The sequence below is a fragment of the Pan troglodytes genome, chromosome 21, assembly GCF_028858775.2.
Source record: "Pan troglodytes isolate AG18354 chromosome 21, NHGRI_mPanTro3-v2.0_pri, whole genome shotgun sequence".
NCBI lineage: Eukaryota > Metazoa > Chordata > Mammalia > Primates > Hominidae > Pan > Pan troglodytes.
This window is the reverse complement of record NC_072419.2, coordinates 9,336,081-9,354,659: the sequence shown is the minus strand read 5'-3', so window position 1 is coordinate 9,354,659 and position 18,579 is coordinate 9,336,081. Positions and strand designations below refer to the sequence as shown.

General features: G+C 45.7%; 1 protein-coding gene across 4 annotated transcripts in view; it reads right to left on the bottom strand.

Annotated features, from left to right (window-relative positions):
* Positions 1-18,579, bottom strand: part of EBF4 (EBF family member 4) — a 67,418-nt gene that overhangs the window by 38,070 nt on the left and 10,769 nt on the right. For 2 of the 4 annotated variants that reach the window (XM_016937330.4, XM_063803171.1), the window contains exons 3-7: positions 16,430-16,586; positions 16,128-16,191; positions 15,901-15,956; positions 14,145-14,218; positions 12,393-12,461 (exon numbers count right to left, since the gene is read on the bottom strand). In XM_016937330.4, the coding sequence (XP_016792819.2) occupies positions 12,393-12,461; positions 14,145-14,218; positions 15,901-15,956; positions 16,128-16,191; positions 16,430-16,586 (420 nt within the window). The remainder of the gene's footprint in view (positions 1-12,392; positions 12,462-14,144; positions 14,219-15,900; positions 15,957-16,127; positions 16,192-16,429; positions 16,587-18,579) is intronic. The other 2 variants (XM_054674381.2, XM_024352032.3) reach the window with 1 other exon arrangement.

Here is an 18,579-nt window from a genome sequence, read left to right as displayed (position 1 = left end):
AGACCAAGGCTCAAAAAGACAAAACTGGTTCCAAGTAATTTAACTACATCCCAGAACAAAGCTCAAGATTTACAGAAATACAAAAATATCTACTACCCAACAAGAAAAAGTTCACAATATCTGACATCCAATTACACATTACCAGGCATGCCAAGAGGCTTAAAAAAAGATCTGTAAGGAAGAGAACAATCAGTCAATTGAAACTGACTCAGAACAGACACAGATGTTAGAATCAGCAGAAAAATATAATAGAAGAGTTATTATAACTGTGTTTTATATGTTCAGAAAGTTAGAGACATGGGGCCAGGTGCAGTGGCTCACACCTGTAATTCCAGCACTTTGGCAGGCTGAGGCAGGCGGGTCACCTGAGGTCAGGATTTCGAGACCAGCCTGGCCAACATGGTGAAACCCCGTCTCTACTAAAAATACAAAAATCAGCTGGGCGTGGTGGCACTTGCCTGTAAACCCAGCTACTCGCGAGGCTGAGGCAGAAGAATCACTTGAACCCAGGAGGTGGAAGTTGCAGTGAGCCGAGATGGTGCCACTGCACTCCAGCCTGGGTGACAGAGCGAGACTCCATCTAAAAAAAGAGAAACTTAGAGACATGGAAGATATAAAAAAGATACAAATCAAATCAAACTTGTAGAGATAAAAACTACAATGTCTGAGATTTTTTAAATTGCATGGAATGGGATTAATGGCAGATGAAAACTGGCAGAAAAAAAGATTAGTGAACTTGAAGGCATAACAGTTAAAACTATTCAAAACGAACACAGAGGGAAAAAAATCCAAAAAAAAAAAAAAAAAAAGAAGAGAATCAGCGAGCTGCAGAAAAACTTCAAGAAGTTCCAATATGTGAGTAATTGGAGTCCCCAAAGAAGAGGGGTAGAAAAAAATAACTGAATAAATCATGGTCAAAAACTTTCCAAATTGAATGAAAACTGTAAACTCCCAGAAACAAAAAGATCAATGTACCCTAAGCACAAGAAACATGAAGAAAACTCCATCAATGTACATCATAATCAAGTTGCTCATAATGAATTATAAGAATATCTTAAAAGCAGCTAGAAATGAAAGACATGTTATGTGCAGAGGAACAAAGATAAGGATAAACATCAGATTTCTTATCAGAAACGCAGGAGAGAAGACAGTGGAGCAACATCTTACAAACCAATAAAAAAGAAACCCAACTATCACCTATAATTCTATACCCAGCAAAATAGCTTTCACAAACAATACAAGAAATATTTAAGGATGCCCTTCAGGCCTAAGAAAATTGATACTGGATGGAAATCTGGATCAACAGAAAGGAAATGGTAACTACATGGATAAATAAATAAAATATTTTAAATATTATTTAAATCTCATTAAAAGCAATTGACAAAGCAAAATAATAACAATGTATTTTGGATTTTATCACACGTAAAAATAAAGTCTGCGACAGTAATAGCATACAATACAAGAAGGGGTATAATTGAAGGTAGATTGCAGTAAGTTTAGGATATATACAATAAGTTCTAAATAAGCAACTGAAATAACAAAATATAGAGTTTTGCTAAGAAGCCAACACAGGAGACAAAAATAAGATAATCTGAAAAACCCAAGTCATCTAAAGAAAGGGGGAAGAAAACAAAGAAAAAGATAAAGAAAAGAAGAATGGGCTGGGGGCGGTGGCTCACACCTGTAATCCCAGCACTTTGGGAGGCCGAGGCAGGGGGATCATGAGATCAGGAGTTCGAGACCAGCCTGGCCAACATAGTGAAACCCCGTCTTTACCAAAAATACAAAAATTCAGCTGGGCGTGGTAGTGGGTGCCTGTAATCCCAGCTACTTGGGAGGCTGAGGCAGGAAAATTGCTTGAACCTGGGAGGCGGAGGTTGCAGGAAGCTAGTGTGACTATATATTATCAAAGTAGATTTTGTGAATTTTATGATAAAGAAATCAATTAAACAAGAAGACATAATAATTCTAGACATCCATGTACCTAACAATGAATTTTCAAACTATATGAAGGAAAATTGATAGAACCTCAAGGAGAAATAGACAAATGTACAATAATGGTCAGTGATTTTAATACCCTTCTTTCAATAGTAGAATAAATAGGAAGAAAATCAGCTAAAACAACACTTGAACAACACTATCAATTAACTTGACCTGTTTGATATTTATTTCACACAATAACAACAGAATAAACATTCTTCACAAGCGCAGGCAAAATATTTACCAACGTGGGCCATATTCTATGCCATAAAGCAAGTTTCAATAAATTCAAAAGGATTCAAGTCACACAAAGTACATGTTGTCTGACAAACAATGCAATTAAATTAGAAATTAATAATGAAGGGCTGGGCATGGTGACTCACGCCTTTAATCCCAGTACTTTGGGAGGCTGAGGTGGGCAGATTGCTTGAGCCCTGTAGTTCGAGACCAGCACGGAAAACATGGTGAGACCTCGTCTCTACAAAAAATACAAAAGGCCAGGCACGGTCGTTCATGCCTGTAATCCCAGCACTTTGGGAGGCCAGGGCCTGGATTACTTGAGGTCAGGAGTTTGCGACCAGCCTGGCCAATATGGTGAAACCCCGTCTCTACCAAAAATACAAAAATTAGCTGGGCGTGGTGGTGGGCACCTTTAGTCCCAGCTACTCAGGAGGTGGAGGCAGGAGAATCGCTTGAGCCTGGGAGGTGGAGGTTGCAGTGAGCCGAGATTGCGCCACTGCACTCCAGCTTGGGCAATAGAGCAAGACTCCATCTCAAAACAAACAAACAAATACAAAAAATACAAAAATTAGCTGGGTATGGTGGCACACACCTGTAGTCCCAGCTATTTAGGAGGCTGAGGCAGAGGGAGTGCTTGAGCCCAGGAGGTTGAGGCTGCAGTGAGCCATCATAATGCCACTGCACTCCAGCCTGGGTGACAGAGTGAGACTCAGTCTCAAAATAAATAAGTAAATAAAACAAATTAATAATAAAAAGATTCTAGGAGAATCCCCCCAAGTTTTTGGAAATTAAGTAACATGTGGGTCAAAAAAGACCTCAAAAGCGAAATTTGAAAGCATTCAAAACTGAATAAAAATGAAAACATATCAGAATTTTGGGTATGCTCCTAAAGCAGTACTTGAGGAGAAATGTATGTCTCTAAAAGTCTATTTTAAGACAAAAATGAAAGATTTTAAGCCAATAACTTAGCTTCCACCTTAAGACACCAGAAGGAGAAGGAATTAACCAAAAGTAAGCAGAAGAAAGGAAATAAATACCAAAGTGGAAATCAATGAAACAAAAAACAGAAAAATGATAGAGAAAATCAATGAAACCAAAAACTGGTTTGTTTAGAAGATCAATAAAATGGATAAACCTGTAGCCAGATTGATGAGGAAAAAGAGAAGACACAATTTGCCAGTATCAGGAATGAGAGAGGTGACATCACTATAGGTTCTAGAAATACTAAATGGATGATAAGGGAATATTATAAACATTTTATGCCAACAGATTCAACAGTTCATAAGAAATTGACAAATTCTTTGAAACACGTAAATTACCAAAGCTCACTCAGAAAGAAATGAATAACCTTCTATATCTATTAGAGAAATTGAGATTACAGTTAAAATCCTTCCAACAAAGAAAACTCCAGCCCCAGATGGCTTTATGGTGAATTCCACCAAACACTTAAAGAAGAAATTATACTGATTCCACACAAGCTCTTCAAAAAAATTTGAAGAGAAGGAAATGCTTCCCAATCAATTCAAATGAGGCCAGCATTACCCCAATCCCAAAACCAAAGAAATTACAAGAAAACTACAGAAAAATATCCATTATGAACATATATGCAAAAATTCTAAACAAAATGTAAAGTAGAATCAAACAGTATATTTAAAAAGATAATACATCCTTATTAAGTGGGGTTTATCTGGGAAATGTAGAATTGGCTTAACATTAACCAGCCAGGTGCGGTGGCTCATGCCTGTAATTCCAGCACTTTGGAAGGCTGAGGTGGGTGGATCACGAGGTCAGGAGTTCGAGACCAGCCTGACCAACATGGTGAAACTCTGTCTCTACTAAAAATACAAAAATTAGCCGGGCATGGTGGCATGTGTCTGTAATCCCAGCTACTCAGGAGGCTGAGGCAGGAGAATCACTTGAACCCAGGAGGCAGAGGTTGCAGTAAGCTGCAATCATGCCACTGCACTCCAGCCTGAGTGACAGAGCGAGACTCTGTCTCAAAAAAAAAAAGAATGCCCACTACCAACTGCGTATATTCAAAGCTGTAACTGAGGTACTAGCCAGTGCAATAAAGCAAGAAAAAGAAATAAAATATATAAGGACTGGATAGATAAAATAAAACAGTATTTGTTTGTATAAGATGGCTGTCTACATAAAAAAATAAAAACAAGGCAAATCTAAAGACAAAGATCAATGCAAAAATAGTTGCATTTCTCTATAATATAAACAAAGAATTAGAAAACATAACAAAAGATGCCATTTACAATAGCAACAAAATACAAATAGTACCTGGAAATAAGCTACCCATACAACTAAATAGCTCATTTCTTCATCTCTTCAGTGTTTCCCGTAACTCCACTTTCTCAATTTGGCCTAATTGACTACCTTATTTAAAATTGTACATTCCTCCAATCCTAATTTGTTTTATTTTTCTCTATTTTTTCATTTATTACCTTCTAAAGACTTACAATAATTATTTATTCCCCATCCCTATATATTCTCTCTCCAGGAGAACAGGTTTTTTTTGTCTGCTTTGTTTACTCTTGTATTCCTAAAGCCTAGAACCTGGTAAGTGTACTATTTACCTAGTGCCTGGTACATAGTAGATGCTCAATAAATATTTATTGAATAAATGAATTAGTGAAAATAATGAGTATTTGTGGCCATTATTGAAAAAATTATAAAACTATATTGAAAAGCATTAAAGAAGATCTACAAAAATGGTGAGATAAACCATATTCATGGATCAGAAGACTCAGTAGCATAAAGACAAATTCTTCTTCAAATTGACGTATAGGTTCATTGTAATATTACTTAAAACTCTAAGAGGAGTGTGGTGTTTACATGGAAACACAAAAGGTCAAAATATCCAATATTCAACTGAAGAATGTTCAGGGAAGGTGGAAGACTTGCCCTATACACTTGTCCTTGCATTGGTATTATACAGATATAGTGATTTTAAAAAGTGATGATTACATAGGAGTTATTAAATAGATCAAAGGAATAAAATAGAGGGTCTAGGAACCGATCCACGAATAGCAGAAAACTTGATATAGGACATAGCTGGTACTACAACTCAGTGGGAAAGGATGAGCTATTTAATAAATGGTATTGGAATAATTGGTAGTTCCTAAGTAAAAAATAATTACATTGATTCCTTAATTCACACCATACCCCTAATTAGTTCCATAGGGATGACAAATGTGAAAGGGAAAACTGTGAAACCTTTGGAAGAAAATATAGAAGAATATCTTCATGACCTCAGCAGAGAAAAAGAATTTTTTTTTTTTTTTGAGACGGAGTTTCACTCTTGTCGCCCAGGCTGGAGTGCAGTGGCACGATCTCGGCTCACCACAACCTCCGCCTCCTGAGTTCAAGCGATTCTCCTGCCTCAGCCTCCTGAGTAGCTGTGATTACAGGCATGCACCACCACACCCGGCTGATTTTTTTGTATTTTTAGTAGAGACAGGGTTTCTCCGTGTTGGTCAGCCTAGTCTCGAACTCCTGACCTCCGGTGATCCGCCCGCCTCGGCCTCCCAAAGTGCTGGGATTACAGGCGTGAGCCACTGCGCCTGGCAAGGATTTTTTTTTTTTTTTTTTAAGACAGGGTCTTACTCTGTTCCCCAGCTGGAGTGCAGTGATGGGATTATGGCTCACTGCACCCTCGATTTTCCAGGCTCAAGCAATCCTCCCACCTCAACCTCTGAGTAACTGGGACTATAGACATGAGCTATTGTGCCTGGCAAGATTTTTAAAGTAAAATACAGAGTAAGGCCGGGCGCGGTGGCTCATGCCTGTAATCCCAGCACTTCGGGGGGCCAAGGCAGGTAGACCACTTGAGGTCAGGAGTTCGAGACCAGCCTGGCCAACAAGGTGAAATCCCATCTCTGCTAAAAATACAAAAATTAACAGGCTGTGATGGCGTGCGCCTGTAATCCCAGCTACTCGGAAGGCTGAGGCACAGGAATCGCTTGAACCAGGGAGGCAGAGGTTGCAGTGAGCCGAGATTGCGCCACTGCACTCCAGCCTGGGCGACGGAGTGCAACTGTGTCTCAAAAATAAATAAATAAATAAATAAATAAATAAATAAATAAATAAGCAAACAAATTAAAAGATGTTCAACTTCAATAGTAATCTGGAAAATGCAAATTAAGGCCATCACAAAATTCCCTGTACACCCACCAGATTGGCAAACGGTAAGAAGTGTGACATTATTAAGTGTTGGTGAGGATGTGGAGCAATAGAAACTCAATATTGTGGGTGGGAGTGTTACTTAGTCAAATCACCTTGGAAAACAGTTGACATTAACTTGTTAAGATGATCATGTGCATATCCATGACCTGACAATTCCTGACCTAGTTTATATCCTAAACAAACTCTTGTGCTTACTCAAATTAAGAGACACAAACAAGAATGCTCATAGCAGCTTTGCTTATAATAGCAAAAACTAAATACGACAAACTACAGCTAAATACAACAAGATAGATAAATCTTAAAAATATGCTGAATTTAAAAAGAGCATTGCAGAAGGTTGCTGCAACATGATATCATGTTTTTTTATAAAGTTAAACACAAGCACAACTAAACTACACCTACACACTTTTTTTAGGATTATGCAATCTGTGATGAATTTTTTTTTAACAAGCCAGGTCATGATAAACACAAAACTTGGTTTACCTGTAGGAGAGGGTTAGGCAGTGGTATGAGACTGGGGGGAGCTGGCTTCAGTGGTATTTCTCATGTTCTAATTTTAAGTTTATTGGTAGGTTCACAGGTATACATTGGTTATTATACCTTATAATTTTTAATTATACCTTATAATTTTTATTTTGTTTTATTTTTCTTTTGCATGTATCATATAGGATATAGTAACAAGATATTTTTCAAATGAATCAAATATTTAAATGTAAACAATGAAACCATCTAAATACTGGAAGCAACCACAGGATACATTTAAAAAATAATATTGGAGTGATAAAGGCCTTTCTAAATATAATGAAAACCCGGAGTATGTAAAAGATTTAGGAACTGGGCAAATTTCACCATAGGCAAAGTTAAATGACTTGAAAAAATATGGACAACTCATCACAAAGGGATAATTTCATTAATACACACTCCCACAAATCAGTTTTTTAAAAAGTCAATAATTTACATACAAATAAGCACATGGTGGGGTGTTGTGGCTCATGCCTGTAATCCCAGCACTTTGGGAGGCCAAGGCAGAAGAATTCCTGGAGCCCAGGAGCTCAAGACCAGCCTGGGCAACATGGCAAAACCCCATCTCTACAAAAAATACACAAGTTAGCTGGGCTTGTTGGCGTGAGCCTGTGGTCCCAGGTACTTCAGAGGCTAAGGTGAGCAGATGGCTTGAGCCCAGGAGGTCGAGGTGCAGTGAGCTATGATTGCGCCACTGCACTCCAGCCTGGGCAACAGAGCAAGACCCTGTCAAAAAAGAAGAAAGAAAGAAAGAAAGAGAGAGAGAAAGAGAGAGAAAGAGAGAAGGAAAGAAGGAAGGAAGGAAGGAAGGAAGGGAGGAAGGAAGGAGAAAAGAAAAATAAGCACAGGATATGAACAGACAGTTCTCAGTAAAGGAAACACAAATAGCCTTTAAATAGCCCTGGTGGGCTCAACCTCACTCAGAGTAAGAGGAACGGAAATCACTGGGATACTGCTGTTCGCTTACATGATGGAGAAATATGAGAAAAAATAGTTACGGTAACCACTGCTTGTTGCTGCCATTTATCTTCCCCAAGATCACTTACCTTCATTCCATGAAGCTTTACTCCTGGATCATTACATACACCCTTGAACATTTGTCCCTGTCATAATTCTTGGTTATTTCAATGTCAGTATAGACAGATAATTATTCCAATGCACTATCTTCTCCATTCCGTGAGCATCTTTTCTCCAACGATCTTGTCTCCACCTTCCCTGGCCACGCATTACCAATTCAACCCTGAATCCCATCTGCAGGCAACCCATTCTCCATCCACCTAACATCCAGTTCAACCCCTGTCTTATATCTCAACTCCAGCAATTCTTTGGCCCCATCAGAATTGATGTCCACACTCTCATCATACTCCTCTCTTTACCCAGCTTAAATCCTTCCATTTTTAAAAAATAAATATCCCTTGCACATACATTTCACTCTCTTGCCCTCTCATGTTTCCTTCTACTCAACTGACAAAACTCTAACTCTGGTTTTATGCAACCACTCACCTGTTCTGCACCTGCACCTGTGCAGCTTAACATGGCTGGAGAAAGTTATCACCAAATTTATGATCATAAACGTCAAGGGTACCCTCAGCGCCGCTTGTCCATCACATGACATTCATCCCCCTGGTTCACTCACTCTCTTGGATAACTATATCACGCCCTCTAGTGTCTCCCTCTCTATCCTTATCTTCAACTGTTGACCTTGGTTCTCAGTTCATGGAGAAAACAAAGCAATCAGAAGACAACGTCCAAGCTCCCACTTGGATATACCCATTTATCCATTTCTGTGTCCACGTCTCTGTCTTCCCTGCTTTTCCATGGATGAACTGTCTATGCTCCCAGCTAAAACCAGCTTCTCTACCTATGCACTAGGTCACATCCCTTTTGCCACTTGAAGGATATTGCTTCAGCAATTCTCCCCTCTCTCTTGCATCCTCATTTTCCCCTTCCCTCCTGGCTGTTTCTCATCAGCATATGAGCAAGCTGTATTTTTTCTTGGCACTACACAGTGCTCCAGACATCATCTGATTCCTTTGATTTCTTTAGAGCAAAACTCAAAAGAGTTCCTCTACTCACTGTCTCCAATCTCTCTCCTCCTGTTCTCTCTTAGACACAATTCTATCAGGCTTCTGCCCCTCAACTCCACTGAAATAACTCCCGTGACAGTCACCAATATCCTCCTCATTGCTAAATCTAATGGTCAGTCCCTAGTCTTTGTTATCATATCCATGAGCAGCACCGGACACAGATGCCTCCTTCTTGGAACATTTTCTTATCTTGGCTTCAGGACACGACACTCCCCTGACTTCCCTCTTACCTCGCTGGTCACTTCTTCTCATTCTCCTTTGCTGGTTCCACATCTCCATGACCTCTAAATACTAGACACCTCAGGATTCAGTTCTTAGGCCTCTTCTGTTTGCTGTCAACACTCATCCCCTCGATGATTTCATTCATTCAAATTTACATCTGCAGCCTGAACCTTTCTCTTGAGTCCCATCCTCATGTTTTCTGTGGCTTTTTCAGCTCCTCACTTGGATGTTTAGTGAGCATCATAAACATAACATGCTCAAACCAAACTCCAGATCTTTCTCCTCCAAAACCTGCTCTTCCCCAAATCACACCCTTCTCAGGAAACTCCATCCTCCTAAGTTGATAGGTCAGAAATCTTGGAGACATCTTTGAGTCTTTGACTCTCTCTCTCCTTCCATAACAAATCCTGTCAGTCCTGCCTATGAAATGAAATGTACACAGAATGCAGCCGCTTCTTACAACCTCCCCTATAGCATCCCTAGTCTCAGCTTCCATCATCCTTCACCTGGGCTATTGTACTGGCTTCCTAACTCATCTCCCTGCCTTGTACAGGTCATTGTCAATATGGCAGCTAGAGTGATCTTGCTAAAATATAAGGCAGGTCTTATCATTCTCAACACCCCTCAGTGGCTTCCATGTCATGCCAAAGCCCTTACAATGACCCACAAGTGTGGCCTCCATGCAGCCTATAAGACCCTGCATGGTCGTGCCTTCCTCTGCCCCATTCATTATTCCTGACATCATTTCCTCCTACTACCTTCCTTGCTCCAGCCACCTGGGCCTCCTTGTTTTCCCTTAAACATAGCAGGCACACTCTTGCCGAGAATATTCTTCCCCCAGATACATAAATACATCGCTCACTCTCTTACTTCCTTGAGGTCTTGGCTCAAATGTCATCTTTTCAGTGAGACCTTAAATACCCTAAAGCTTCAAACCTTCCTTCCTAGGCACTCCCAGATCTTCCTCAATGGCTTTATTTTTCTTAGCTGTTATCACCATCTAACATGCTATGTATTTTTTTCATTTAGTTTGTTAATGTCTATTTCCCCTACCAGATTGTAAGTCCGTGAACACAAGGCTTTTTGTCTATTTTGGTCATTGCTTAATCCACAGCACGTAGAAAAGTTCTTAGCACAGAGTAGATGCTCAAGAATTGTTGATTGAACAAATAAACAAAAATACTTAGTTGGCCAGAGTGTAAGGAATAGGCATTCTCAAAATTGCTGCTTTCAATGCTGTTGGTATAACCCCTACAGAGATCGAATTGGCAGTAACTATCAAAACTACAAATGCACATATTCTTTGTCCCAGCAATTCTACTTAGTAATAGCCTTCATATAAATTTACACGTGTGAAATGACACATGGACAAAGTAATTCACTGCAGCATTTTTAAATCCCTGAAAAGGGATGAAAACAACCAAAATGTCCAGCAATATCTGACTATTTAAATAAATTATGGCATACCCATACAATGAAATATTTTGCAGTGGCAAAAAAGAATAAGGAGACTTCTTGTGTCCTGATGTAAACTCCCAGATCTAAATTTTTCAAGGAAAAAGAAAGGTGCTGAAAGTTGTGCTTCCTGCCACCATTTTAATTTTAATTTAAGTTTATTATTATTATTATTATTATTATTATTTTAGACAGGGTCTCACTCTGTTGCCCAGACTGGAGTGCAGTGGCACAATCACAGCTCACTGCAGTCTAGACCCGCTGGGCTCAGGTGATCCTCCCACCTCGGCCTCCTGAGTAGCTGGGACCACAGATGTACACCACCATGCCCAGCTAATTTTTGTGTGTGTATTTTTTGTCGAGATGGGATTTTACCCTGTTGGCCAGGCTGGTCTCAAACTCATGGGCTCAAGCAGTCCCCCTGCCTCAGCCTCCCAAAGTGTTGGGATTACAGGCATGAGCCACTGCACTCAGCCACTGTCACCATTTTTATAAAAACAAAAGGAAAGGGTACAAAAAGAACATATAACTATTTTGTTGTATATGCACAGACTATCTCAGGAAGGATACAACAGAAACTGCTAACAGTGGTAGCTTATTTGGTGGTGAATGGATGGGTGGGAGACAGAGGTGGGAGACAGTTTGCTGTAAACCCTTTTAAGCTTCTTGAATTTTTGCACCTATGAATGCTTTTTCTATTAAAAGGAGAATAAGATATGGTTTATGTTCCTATGTGGAATATCTAAAATATATTGTTACCAAAAAAAAAACCATGTACAGTATGCTCTACATAGGGGTGGAGGGAGACTTACTTTTCATTATTTACTGTTTTGTACCATTTGAATTTTACACCTTATTTATGCATTTCCTCTTCAAAAAGAAGTAGGCCAGGCACAGTGGCTCATGTTTGTAATCCCAGCACTTTGGAAGGTCGAGGTGGGTGGATTGCTTGAGCCCAGGAGTTCAAGACCAGCCTGAGCAATATGGCAAAACCCGGTCTCTACAAAAAATACAAAAAATTAGCCAGGTGTGGAGGCATGTGCTTGTAGTCCCAATTACCTGGGAGGCTGAGGTGGGAGGATCACCAGAACCTCGGAGATTGAGGCTGCAGTGAGCCATGACCACACCACTGCACTTTAGCCTGGGCGACAAAACAAAGCAAACACACACACACAAAATAAAGAAATAGAAATCATGGTGTGCAAATGCACTTTTACACGCATCACCTTGACAATTCTATGCCTGAAACCTGCCAGCTCTTTCCCCACTTTTCCAGTGAAAGAAACGAATGTTCAGAGAAGTCAAGTCAGACAGCACAGGGGTGAACTGGGAACCTGAACCTGGTTTTTGCTGACATGACCACGCTGGCCACTCCACCTGGACGGTTCCTGAGTGCTGGTTCCTCCCCTCCCTTCCCACCCCCCTCTCAACCTCCCTGCCCTCCCTGGCTCCTTCTCTCAGGGAGTCGGGGAAAGCAGCTCCAGAAAGTTGGCCACCTGGGGCCTCACTCAGGGGCCACGGCTGGAGGCTCCCTGGTGCCTGGCAGTTTCCCTCTCTGCTCAGAGCCACCCAACCTGGTGCCTCGGGGGGGCTGCTCCGCTCCTCCCTTGAGCCTTGGTGCTCTGTGGTTGAGAACAGCCGCGCCTCCCCCACTCTCCTCTGAGCTTCCAGGCCCCCTCCCTGAGCCTGTACCTGTCAATGATGACGGGGTCTGAGGGCGTCTCATTCCGGTTGCCACAGCTCTTCCGGTCACAGCACCGGCTGAAGGAAAGATGAGGAAGGAGGGAAGGCAGAAGCCAAGGAAGGAGGGGGCCATGACAGTGTGTGAGTTGTGGGGGGCGCCCTGAGCTGAGGGTGCTGATGTCCTGTCTCTGGGTGTGGAATCCCTGGGCTGGAGGGGCTCACTCCCAGGGCCTTGGGGGAGAAAGGCTGTGGACTCCTCCGCAGGGACCCTGAGAGCCTAGCCTGGGGATGAGGCTGGCCAGAGACCCCTGCCCCAAAGGCACCTCGTTCCTGGAGGACCCAGGAAAGGGCAGGCTGCAGGTCACCTACAGGGTTTCTCTCTATGGAAGCACAGTCTACGCAGAGACAGGAGCTCAAACGGTGAGCTCATGAATGACCACAAAGTGAATCTTTTTTTCTTTTTTTTGAGACAGAGTCTCATTCTGTCTCCCAGGCTGGAGTACAGTGACGTGATGTTGGCTCACTGCAACCTCTGCCTCCTGAGTTCAGGCAATTCTTGTGCCTCAGCCTCCTAACATAGCTGGGATTACAGGTGTGCACCACCACGCCTGGCTAATTTTTGTAATTTTGGTAGGGATGGGGTTTCACCACGTTGACCAGGCAGCTTTTGAACTCCTGGCCTCAAGTGATCCGCTCGCCTCGGCTTCCTAAAGTGCTGGGATTACAGGCGTGAGCCATTGTGCCTGGCCAATGGACGGCCACAAAGTGAATCTGCCCATGAAAGCAGCATCCACACCAAGAAGTGCTGCGTGGCCAGCAGCCCAGATGCCGGTCATGCCTCTTCCTTGTCACTCCCCTTTCCAAGGGTAGCCACAGTTCCAACCACAGATTTATTTAATTTAAATTTATTTTACTTTATTTATTTTTTTAGAGACAGGGTCTGGATCTGTCACCCAGGCTAGAATGCAGTGGTGCAATCATAGCTCACTGCAGCCTTGAACTCCTGGGCTCATGCCTCAGCCTTCCTGCCTCAGCCTTCCAAGTAGCTGGGATTACGGGCGCCTGGCTACCAACCACAGATTTCAGAACGCTGTTCTCTTTTCCATGCATCAGGAACTGCCTCCGAGGGCCCTGTATGACTGGCATCTCCTGGGGAGACCTTACTGGAAATGCCAAGCTCTGGGATAATGGGGAAAACGGAGCCAAGGGCTGTGCATCCCCTCACTCCCACCCTGCCCCGCCAGAGAGCTGCCCTAGGATTCAAAATTTCCTCAAAGATTAGCTTCTGAGCTAATCCCAGAGGCCTTCCCAGGCCCTGTTCCCGCAACCCCAGCAGCCCTCCCCTGAGCTTTATTAGCTAAGCTTCCCAGTGGCGGCAGGAGGCCTCTCTTACAAAAACACTCGGAGAAGCCACATAAACAGGCCAGGCTAATGGGGCCTCAAGGACCCTCTCCTCAGCCAGCACTGTGCCCAGGGGCCTCACCACTCCCTTCATCACCTGCCACCAGGCTTCTCCAGGGAGCAGCAGCAGAGAGCAGCCAGGGGCAAGGGCGGCGAGGGGGCAGGGCCTGGGTAGAGTCCTCAGAAACGCCTTGGCAGAGGGGGCAGGGCCTGGGTAGAGTCCTCAGAAACGCCTTGGCAGAGGGGGCAGGGCCTGGGTAGAGTCCTCAGAAACGCCTTGGCAGAGGGGGCAGGGCCTGGGTAGAGTCCTCAGAAACGCCTTGGCAGATGGGTGAGGTGTGAGTGACATGGCCTTCTCACCTGCACATGATCTCGTGGGTGAGCAGCACTCGGCACATTTCGGGGTTCTTGTCCTGCCCCTCATAGATGATGGCCTGGGGAGAGGGAGGTGCACAGGCTGGAGGGGAAGGAGGCTCCTCTGAGGTGCAGGTGGCAGCACAGACGGACCTGGCATCTCCCAAGCCTAGGCCCAGGGAGACCCTGCCCCAGGGAAGAGCACGCCCTCTGCCTTGCTCTGGGCTGCCCAGGCGGGGGATAACCCCGCCTCCCAAACCGGACCACCACCGGCTGGCAAGAATGGTATGAATCTGCAGATTCTGTCTGTCTGTAGGTGGCTCTTTCCAGAGCTGGCTCTGCTTGGGGCAGGGGGTTCCTCAGGGTGCCAGGACAAAGGTCAGGTGGCTGGTGGGGTAGACATACTCCCGTGCCCACCCAGCACCAGGCCCCTTCCCTCCCCCAGCATCCTCCTGTGTGCATCCTCCATGTCCTGACGGACCTCTGCTTCTGTTGATGAGTGTTGTCCTTCTCAGCTATCCCTGCCAGCCCAGTCAGCTCCGAGGGCTGCACAGCTGCCTCTTCCCCCTAGATACCTATCGCCTCTTCCCCCATACCATCCCTAGCCCAGGCTTGGTCTTCCCCTGGGACTGCTGCATCACCTCCTCACCAGTCTTCCAGCCTCCCTCTGCCCAGAAGCAAGAAGTGAGCTTACTAATTGCAAATCTGCCTTCCCAGCTTATAACCCTCTGTGCCTTCCCCCATTTGTGGGATCCCTCTCTCTGTGGACTTCCTCGAACCCCTTCCACACCCATCCCCTTGACAGTTCCACTAGGCACTGCCTGGCCTGCCTCCCCCAGCCCAGTGGCCATGGGTATTCTAGAAACAAACCATTCTTCCCTCTGCCCTGGGATTGGGTGGAGGCTGCCAAAAGACCCTGCCTATGTAGGAAGCCCAGATCTCCAGCTTGCATTCCTAGCCCACTAATCTGGACCATTTGAGACTCAGCCCCCTCCTTGCCAGCATGCACAGCTTCTCTGAAAAGCCCTGAGATTTGGGGCCCTGTGTTGGCAGAATCCATCAGGGCCTGTTCAGGTTTCAGTTTCCTCCAGCTCCTTACGCTGGCCTCTGAGCCTCCTTCCCGTAACCGTCACATCAGCAAGGTGCTGAGGGTCTGCAGTGGGAATTCCCAGGGCTGTGCCCACATCCCCTTTACTGGAAATGTGCACCTTCCCGTGGCTGTGGCTGATGTCAGCTGCAGAGGGCTTCCTCCTGAGAACTGCTCTCAGTGGATAGGAACTGCCTGGTCTGAAAATGTCTGAGAGGTTACATGCTACCCTTAGGAGTGGTTCCCAGCCAATGACTAATTGATACGGGGTACAAAATCCTGGTACTTGCTTCGAGGGGGGACACGTCTGGTGCCATTCCTTCTCCAGAGCTCCCTGTGCAGTTTTCTGTCCAGCTTGCCTCCCTCCCCTGCTCCTAGGAGCCCCTCCCATCTCCCCCAATAAACTGCCTGCACCTGAGTTCCCATCTAAGGCTGGGCTGCTAGCAAACATGACCCAAGCCAGGGTTTTTGTACAAATATTGTCTTTTCTAGAACAGAGGGCAAGAGCCACACACCCTCCGGCATAGGCTGGGGCGGGAACTGGGGGAGCTAGGCTGATGGGGACGGAGGGCATAGGGAGATGAGGGCAGGAACAAGGAGGCTCACTCAGACCAGGGGGAGGCAGGGTCCGGGAAGAGAGTGAGATGGGCCTCAGCACCCTCTGCGCTGCCTCACCTGCTTGGACATGGAGTCAATGAGACGCACGTAGAGGTCTTGCTCCGTCCGCAGTCCTAGGATGGGAAGATGGAGAGGGCTTGCTGCCGGGGGAGCATGTGCAGCCTCAATGACCAGACCACATCACACCCTCCCCAGCCCTGGCACAGGGGGCATTAGGTGTCGCATGATGCTGCAGTGCCCAGACTTCAGGGGCAGGGCTGGGTAGGGCAGGGGCCTCCACTCACCATTGTTATACACCAGCCGGAGGCGGTAATGGATCCCATTGTTAGTCTTTTCCGCCCCGGGCTCCTGCAGGGACAAGATGGGAGGATGCTCGGGTGCTCAGGGATCCTCCAGCCTCCCTCGTCCACCCCTTCTCCTAACCCCAACTTCTTTCCCACCCTTCCAGCCACTCAGCCAGCATCCATCCATTCATCTGTCCCAGTGTGTGTGTGTTTGTGTGTGTGTGTGTGTGTGTGTGTGTGTGTGTGTGTGGTTGGGGGTTCCCTCCCGGGGCCAGTCCCAGCCAAGCCCATGAGCCTCTCACTCGGTCCTTTTCCACGAAGTCGATGAAGGCTGTGCGCTCCACCTCCACGGGCTGCCCCTGCCGGTCGTACATGGCCAGCACGAAGTGGAAGAAGTTGGATTTCCTGAGGTTGGAGGGAGGCTGCTTCTCAAAATGTGCTCGTGCCAGACCCACGCCACTGTGGGAGGAAAAGAGCTGGAAAACCACTGGAAGGCCCCCCAGTGAGAAAGACTCCAGCGCCTCGGGCCAGGCAGGCATGCTAGCCAGGACATGGCTCCAAGATGCCAAGAGTTTGGGCAAAAAATCCAACTAGACAGGCCCTTTCCAGCCTGACCAGGGCCATCTCGCTTCCAGATAGAGGTCTCTCAGCACTGAGGGCACCCCAGCCTGCCCCCTGGAAAACAAGAGGCAGAGTGGTGACTGCAAAGGAGGAGGCCCTGTCAGTCTCCCTCCCAGGCTGTTCCCTGGGCAGCACATTTTGCAAGGCCAGTCTCAAAAATCAAAAGTATGAACCAATCCGTCTTTCTGACCAGAGGCTCTTGTGACTGCCCTTTAGGGCTTCAAGGAGACCCCGGGGGCCCTAGAACAAATATCCCACTAAACCCCAGCCCAGGCTGAGGCTGTCATGAGCCTGTGGTGTTGCCTGTGGAATGACGATGTCCATCAGACCCCTGGAGGCATCAAACTGGCTCAGGACCACTAGTCTGCCTGGCCTGGGCCCTGGCTGAAGGTGGGGAACACCCCCAAAGTGTAGAGGAACCTGCCTCCAGGCTTTGGGAGAGACAACCACAGGCTCCCTTGGGCAGGAGGAACTTCTCTTCTGGCCTTTCTAAGGGATCTCTCCTGGCTCATCAGAAACCATGCCCAGAAGCAAGGCCAGAGTGAGAGCAGGAGGAAGGCATTCCCTCTTCCCCAAATATCCCCTGCATCCCAATGATACACCAAGCACTGGACACATGGCAACAACTGGGGCTAGGAGCAAATGCCTGGAAGAGGGGAGACAGAGAGAGAGGTACAACATCAGACAAAGGGGCAGGTGCCCCCCGAAAGATGTCCATGCAAAAAAACTCGAGAAGCAAAGGAAGAAAATATTAATTCTTTTTATGGGAGATGAAGGGAAGGCTTCATGGAATGGTGGCTTTTCCCTAAGTCCTTGAGGAATAAACAGGAGCTCAACAGATGAACAAGAAAAAGGGCAGAATAAACAGCATAAGGAATGGCTGGATGTGTAGAGGCTGCTGCTGTACCGCAGGTGTCAAAAAGTGAAGTGAAAGGAGGAAAGTTTGTACTGGAAGTTCGTGCCAGATCATGGAAGGACACAGACACCAGGGGAAGGGGTTAGATTCTCTTCTCTGAGCCATGGCCTTCCAAAGTGCGTTCCTTAGATCTCTCATGGCTCCAGAGCCTCCCTTGAGAAAAGGGTGCTGTGGCCACAGACATGGGTGTATTTGGGGGGCCCTAGGACACCCTCCAGGAATGTACCCTGCTTGAGTTGGCTAGGGCTGGTGCTCTGCACGTGTGGGAGCCAGCCTACAAGATGGTTCCCAGTGAGCCCCACCCCCTGGGATTCATGCCCTTAGTTAGCCCCCTCTTGAATTGTGTTGGGATTGGCCTGTGAGGTCAATAGACTATGGCAGGAGTAATAGCATATAACTTCCAAGGTTAGATCATAAAAGCACTGCAGCTTCTGACTTCTTCCCTTTTTTGGATTAGTGATTCAGGGGGAAGCCAGCTGCCATGTCTTGATGACACTCAAGTAGCCCTGTGGAGAGGTCCACAGGGAGAATAACTGAGGCCTCCTGCCGATAGCCAGCCCTGACTTGCCAGCATGAGCGACCTTGGAAGCAGATCCACCAGCTTCAGTCAATCCTTCAGACGACTGCGGCCCCAGCTCTCATCTTGCTGCAGCCTCATGAGAGGCCCTGATCCAGAACCACCAGGCTAGTCTGCTCCCTTATTCTGACCTCAGAAATTGTGTGAGATAATAAATGTTTGTTGTTTTAAGTTGCTAAGTTTTGGAGTCGGTTTTTTTTTTTGTTTAGATACAAATTTGAAGACTTGGGCTCAAGACCTGCCCCGCCTTTTTTTCTTCAAGGCAGGATCTCACTCTGTCACGCAGGCTGGAGTGCAGGCTGCAATCACAGCTCACTGCAGCTTCGACCTACTAACTC